Raw genomic sequence first — 6,691 nt, forward strand, 5'->3', positions numbered from 1 at the left:
TAAAAATTGTTAAGTTATTTGTCACTAATTATTTATAGAATTTTAAGTTATAAATTTTTTTAGACATTCAATTCATCTTAATTAAAATTAATCTTTCTACACGTGACAAGTTAATAAGTTTAAGTAATACAAGAGCTTAGATAACAGAAGTGGCACGCTCAACACACATTGGGACTATTGATGAATTTTAACTTCAACATTGGTGGCATTTCTAAAATAAAACTGGTACATGCTCTAATTTTCAAGAAATATCCTATACTAATTACACAACCAAAATAATATGAAAATGATCATGGCAAGAATATCATATTATCGCGGATATTAGAAAAATATTGAAGAGAACTGATGAGTAAAAATTCTTATTTTGATCTCACACCAGTGTTTTTAATTTGTTTTCTTTTGCTAGATTCTTCACCATTTGAGTTTTACAGGTCTCTAAACTCAATATGAAAATACAGAACAATAAATATGTTAACAAGTTCCGAAAACATAGTATAATAGAACCGTGTGCCTTCACTGGAGTATTTGACTGCCATAGTCGGCATTAAACTTCAAATAGCGATGAGCAAGGAGATGAGCAGATGGTCTAGTGTTCTTTAAAGCCATCTCAATGTCTCCATGTGTAATTGGTCCAACTTTGGGCAACTCTGCATGTCAATCACAACATATTAGTGCATCAATTATGGGTAACACCTAAACGCTATCCATAAGCGAACAGAATCAAACATGAAGTACTATGTGACCAGATAAATGCAATCATTTATCCTTATTAGCAAATTACGCGTAACGTGAAAACTTCGAGCCAAGTTAAAATATATTATCGCGGATATTAGAAAAATATTGAAGAGAACTGATGAGTAAAAATTCTTATTTTGATCTCACACCAGTGTTTTTAATTTGTTTTCTTTTGCTAGATTCTTCACCATTTGAGTTTTACAGGTCTCTAAACTCGATATGAAAATACAGAACAATAAATATGTTAACAAGTTCCGAAAACATAGTATAATAGAACCGTGTGCCTTCACTGGAGTATTTGACTGCCATGGTCGGCATTAAACTTCAAATAGCGATGAGCAAGGAGATGAGCAGATGGTCTAGTGTTCTTTAAAGCCATCTCAATGTCTCCATGTGTCATTGGTCCAACTTTGGGCAACTCTGCATGTCAATCACAACATATTAGTGCATCAATTATAGGTAACACCTAAACGCTATCTATAAGCGAACAGAATCAAACATGAAGTACTATGTGACCAGATAAATGCAATCATTTATCCTTATTAGCAAATTACGCGTAACGTGAAAACTTCGAGCCAAGTTAAAACGACTAAATTTAGAAGACGAAAAATTTGAAAGTCAATATCATCTTTCAAAAAAAAGTTTGGACTAGTGAGAACAAGACAAAAAATTTACTAATGAAAGTGCATATACTTATAAGTTCATTCTTCTGTCAGAATGTGGCAAAAAAAAGAACTACATCAAGAAATTAAAGCCCTTTCCTTCCCTAAACCAGAATACGAGTTGCAACTTCTCACATTTTAAACATTAAGATACAATAAGCAGATAAAAAATGTTTTATCATGCTGCACAACTTTTGAACTTCTCTGTCCAAAAGATATAAATACCAAGCTTTTGTAGTGGACACTTATCAATAATAAGAAGAATCAAGAAGTACTAAAATCACAAAATTATGCTCAGGTTAACTTTTGCTCCTATGCTGAAGTTTGAAATAAATGGCTTTTCTAATTGTATACGTGGCAGTGTAAGCATCAGCAACACTCACAGCATGTTTGGTACGGTGAACTGACAATAGGACAATTGGCGAACTTTGTCACGTGCTTCTCTTGTATAATCCTGTCCAATACAACTACCAAATATGTTTATGTCCTCAGTTTTTTTAATGTTTATTTCTTTAGCGTTTATTTCTTCAGAGAATTCCAATATTGTATTTCTATTGGTAGTAATTAAGAAACATACCGTCCTCAGGTACCAGTTCTTGTTTGTCCTCAAGAAGTGCCATTAGCCGTCTAAGGGGCTGCATTGCAGCCTCTTTGCACAATAGCCTAATATCAGAACCCGAAAAACCTTCAGTGTTTTCCACCAACAACTTGTAAGGAATTTTCTCTTCCTGAAAGTTTGATGGTAGCAATTCCTCGAACATGGCTCTTCTAGCTTCAGGTTCAGGGAGAGGTACAAGGATCTAGATCATGCGGAAAGGAAAAAAAAGGTCAATTCCCTGCCATTTTTCTTTTTGAATGTGATGTACCTAGCTCAACAACCATTTATTGCAAAATGCCAATAGTTTGAATTTGGAGTGTCGAAAATGGCACCACATTTTTCTAGAAATACTGTATGATTTCAACAAAATGAAGAAGAAAAGAAAAAGAGGATTTGATGGGGTTAATTGGCAGATAAATGCCATTTTAACTAGAATCTTGTCTAACAACAATTGTTCTTGTGAGGAAAGTTCCAATCTAATGTCTGTGTCTCGTGCCAAATGATGCATCAGCCCATTGGAATATATATATACCCGTTTCTCGAGACGTCTGAGCATGGCTGCATCTAGTTCCCAGGGGAGGTTTGTTGCTGCCAGGACAAAAACAAGTTCATCCGTCCGAGTTAAACCATCCATCTGCAATCTTAGTCCAAACCATTAGTTTCTAGAAAGGTTCAACCACACATTCCACCGGAGTCACCAGTACTATGCACTTATCTAACACTTATTTCTATCTATTTTTAAAAGAGGATATGTCACTGGAGCTTCAAATTAGCCTGTGACTGTCCACAAGTCACTCACTATGATGGAATGCTGAAAGCTAATTTGGAGTGTCAACAACACTCCCCTTTTATATATTCTTGAACCGGTAGGTATAATGTGTCACCTGTACGAGCAACTCAGTTTTCAAACGTCTGCTAGCTTCATGCTCACTGCGCCCTTCACCTCGCTGGCTGATAATTGCATCAATCTCATCAAGAAATATAGTCGATGGAGCATGATGCCTTGCCAGCTCAAATAATACTTTAATCAATTTCTCTGAGTCACCTGAAATGCAACACAATTCAAAAGAAGTATATCAAAAGAAGGATGCCGAGTGGGGTATCTTCTTTTCTTATCAGAGAAACAAGCAAAACAAATTACTTATTGTTTTCATAAAATAGCAGAATTCATTCAAAGATGGCACATAAAACATATTCAAACATTCGTTGGAGATAATCATGAGTTAATTAACTCCTAAACTAAAGTTTATATTAACAAAGAAATCTAGTTAAAATAAATATACCATCATAGTTAGTTTCACACAAACTTGTCATTACTGGCTATTCCCTTACTCATTCATGCCACAACAAAAGCATAACCATCTAAGGATAAAAATGAGTGGTAAAGGAACTGAAAAGGGAATATCAAAATTAAGATTCAACCAGCTGATCAAAAGTCACACAAAGCTGTGTTTAGGAGACATGACAAGCCAGAATACCATACCCCGCCATTTGCTGACAACTGATGATGCAGAAATGTTGAAAAATGTGGTATTGCACTCCGTTGCAACAGCTTTTGCTAGCATAGTCTGCAAAAATGAAAAATGGTTCAGATTATAAGAAATACTGTTTATTGATCAAAAACTATGTCAATTTTAATAAGTTCGTCATAGAATGACTCAAAACAGGAACTTCCATGATAGTACATCTACATTGTCATATTGACTAAAAGTACATTCCAAGAATCTTATTCACCTGACTTCTGATTAGTTATATTACTTCCATAACTCTAAGTTGAAATTAATAGCCTTTTTGCTCTCATCGTTTATATTGACATCTTCTTCAAAAAGGATATATTATAGGAAGTCACCTACATACTAATTTACGTAGTTCTATTTCAAAATATTTCTTTCACAACTCTAATTCGAAATTGATTGCCTTTCTAGTCACATTGTGTAAAAATTAAATTAAAATCTCCACTGCCAAAATTCTTCATCCCCAATTTATATCAGCTATATATACTAATCAACAAGGGAAAGAAGCTTCACATTTGCAGAATTCTTAGTCGGATTTCCAATCTTTCAGTTCAAATCTCATCCGATCAGGCAATAGAACAACTTGCATAAGAAACTAAGATTAGCAAATGAGTTTTATCGGCATTAATGTATTTTACAAACTTAAAATCAATTTTTTGGAGGTCATGATCATCAACTGAGTGATAGAAAGAAATGAGGTAGAATACAAACCTTCCCAGTTCCTGGGGGTCCAAATAGGAGAATACCCTTCCATGGTGTCAGAAGACCAGTGAAATACCTAGAAGAAGTGGTAAGAGAATTTTAGTTACAGTTCAATAAAAACCTAAAATTTAGATATTCTGCATCTCATGTGCTAAATGCTAATTGAAAAACTCCATCTCCTCAATGATGATTGACGTGTTATCTTCAAATATCACACACAGTTTTGACCTTTGACTAGCTATCTGAAAATAAATCAATCAATTTCAACTTCTTTCCTGTAACTTTAGCACGAAATAAGGTGCTCGATGACAAGACCTACTTTGGATATTTTATGGGCATGACAACTGCTTCTTAGAGTAGATGCTTGGCAGTTCCTAACCCTTTAATGCTTTCCCATTTAACATCTGGACTACCGCGAATGATATCCCTGCCAAGAAAAAACAAGACATCATTCATAGTTCTCAGTGAAAGTTATCAAGTCAGCCAGATGAATGAAATTCAACTAGTAAAATTGATTGGCTGTTGAAAGTCTCTTGCCAATTGTGTCATCAATTACCTACTTAAACTCTCTGCTAAAGTACGCATTTCAGCTGACTCAAAAGGAGGAAGCAAAGACTTATGCCCGAAAAAAGTGAATAGTAAATGTCAGCAAACGCCTAAATAGGAAAAAGATGCTACAGAATTCATCCTATCTTGAGAAGAATAACATATTGATGCAGTGCTGTTAGGTGAAAAGCCCTGGTATTTTGTGCAAAATTTTATTGTACCATAGAGCACTGAATTTTAGTCTAGTGAGCACTGAATTTTAGTCTAGTAAGCACCGACATGGACATGAGTGGCGGACATGGCACAAGATAGATAAGTTGACACGCAATATTTAAAAAAACTTCCGAAAAGCTGATTAAAATAACATTATTTTTTTCATTTTTTATTATTTATAATGTAAAGATTTTTTATTTTTATTTTTTTAAATTCAAGAGTGTCAATAATGTGCCTCCAACTTGTCGTACGGTGTGTTCTAAAGAACAAAAGCAAACAATAATTTGAACATGCCACCTGGGATTTCCGACTCGTGTCAATGTGTCAGTATCATGTCGGTGCAGCTCCTAGCTTGTCCGCGACTTGTTCAACTATACAAAAAATAATTTAAAAATGCCCACTTGCTGTTTTATGACATGTCGGTTCGTGTAGTGTCAAAGGGCAATGTGACAGTGACTTGTCTATTGTACAAAATAAAATAAATAGTTCAGACACGCCTCTTAGCGTTTTCAACATGTATCGATGACATGTTGGTGTTCGACACATATGGCCCCTACTTGCTGATCCCGGAGGGTGTTGGTGCATCCTACATTTTAGTTGTACAACATAGCAATGAAGTATATTTTAGTAATATTATTCTGATTTACACATTCTCTCCCTTCATGCATAAAGGCATGCAATTAGTTTTTCCAATATGATGCAATGTTGGTTAGATTAGCATGATGCCTTGCTATACCATCATCTCCAGCTCATCAATTTGAAGTGTGGTTGGGAAGAGAGGATCAAGTCTTGGTCCATGCTATTAACAGTACTAAGTTGATATAATTAATAAAACTGTACTTCACTAAGGAAAAAATCCAATCTCAACACCATACTCAACCATGTATTCCATAAACTCAAAAAATTAAACGACCAAATTGATGCATCTACCAAGGAGGATCTCCTCTGTTTAAAATGCATTCATCATTCGTAGAAATGTTAACATCATTCTAGGCGTGCTCTTAGTCTGATCCTTCTTTTTTCTTTTGATAGGTGAATTTTGTGAAGTCTAGTAAGTTTTACTAAATGGAAGATAGCCTGCTTAGCATGAAAGAGTTATAATGGACATTGTCTAGGACTAAATCGTCCATAACATATGCACAGATTTTGAAGTTATGTCATTTCAATTTATGGTGGTAGTCACAATTGACTCTGTTTGTACTAACAGAAACATGCAGTTTGATGGAAGAGAGATGTGGGTTGGCTGCTCTTTTGATAGCTTGAAAGAGACCACTTAATCAACTTAAAGCATATATTAATTGTTTCATTAAACATTGTTAAACTCAAGTAACGGCATTAAATAATTAAGTAAAAAAAAGGAATAAAAGTCATGTAAGTCATACAGTTTTTCATCAACTCCAGCAGAAGAAACTCCATTGTTGTGCGTTAAAATCCCTCGATCCTTTAGCACAACAATTAAAAGAATGTTGAAATAGCCAAGCACCATACAACCATCACACTTACTGCCTTTAGATGAATAGTAAACAGAGTACCTGATTATGATTCTGCTCGTAAATGGACAAGTCAGATGGATTTTTCACGTGCCCACTTCCATTTGATGTCACATTGGAAGAATTCCCATTAAGCGCAGTTTCATTATTTGTAGCCGCATCTTTATCTTCGGAGTCTCTCTTCCTCCCAAATTTCATATCGTATAACAACTTAAATTGCTAAATGTATTG

At 34.8% G+C, this 6,691-nt stretch overlaps 1 protein-coding gene across 1 annotated transcript; it reads right to left on the reverse strand.

Moving 5' to 3' along the window:
* Positions 1-345: 345 nt before the first annotated feature.
* LOC111386586 (katanin p60 ATPase-containing subunit A-like 2) lies at positions 346-6,683 on the reverse strand. Its single transcript, XM_023011051.1, is given in 10 exon segments — positions 346-647; positions 1,975-2,197; positions 2,528-2,629; positions 2,880-3,040; positions 3,479-3,563; positions 4,221-4,287; positions 4,531-4,638; positions 4,768-4,833; positions 6,353-6,411; positions 6,503-6,683. Coding segments are annotated over 10 exon segments (1,161 nt in total). The 5' UTR covers positions 6,659-6,683; the 3' UTR covers positions 346-513.
* Positions 6,684-6,691: the final 8 nt, after the last annotated feature.

This window comes from Olea europaea, unplaced genomic scaffold, assembly GCF_002742605.1.
Source record: "Olea europaea var. sylvestris unplaced genomic scaffold, O_europaea_v1 scaffold363, whole genome shotgun sequence".
Lineage (NCBI taxonomy): Eukaryota > Viridiplantae > Streptophyta > Magnoliopsida > Lamiales > Oleaceae > Olea > Olea europaea.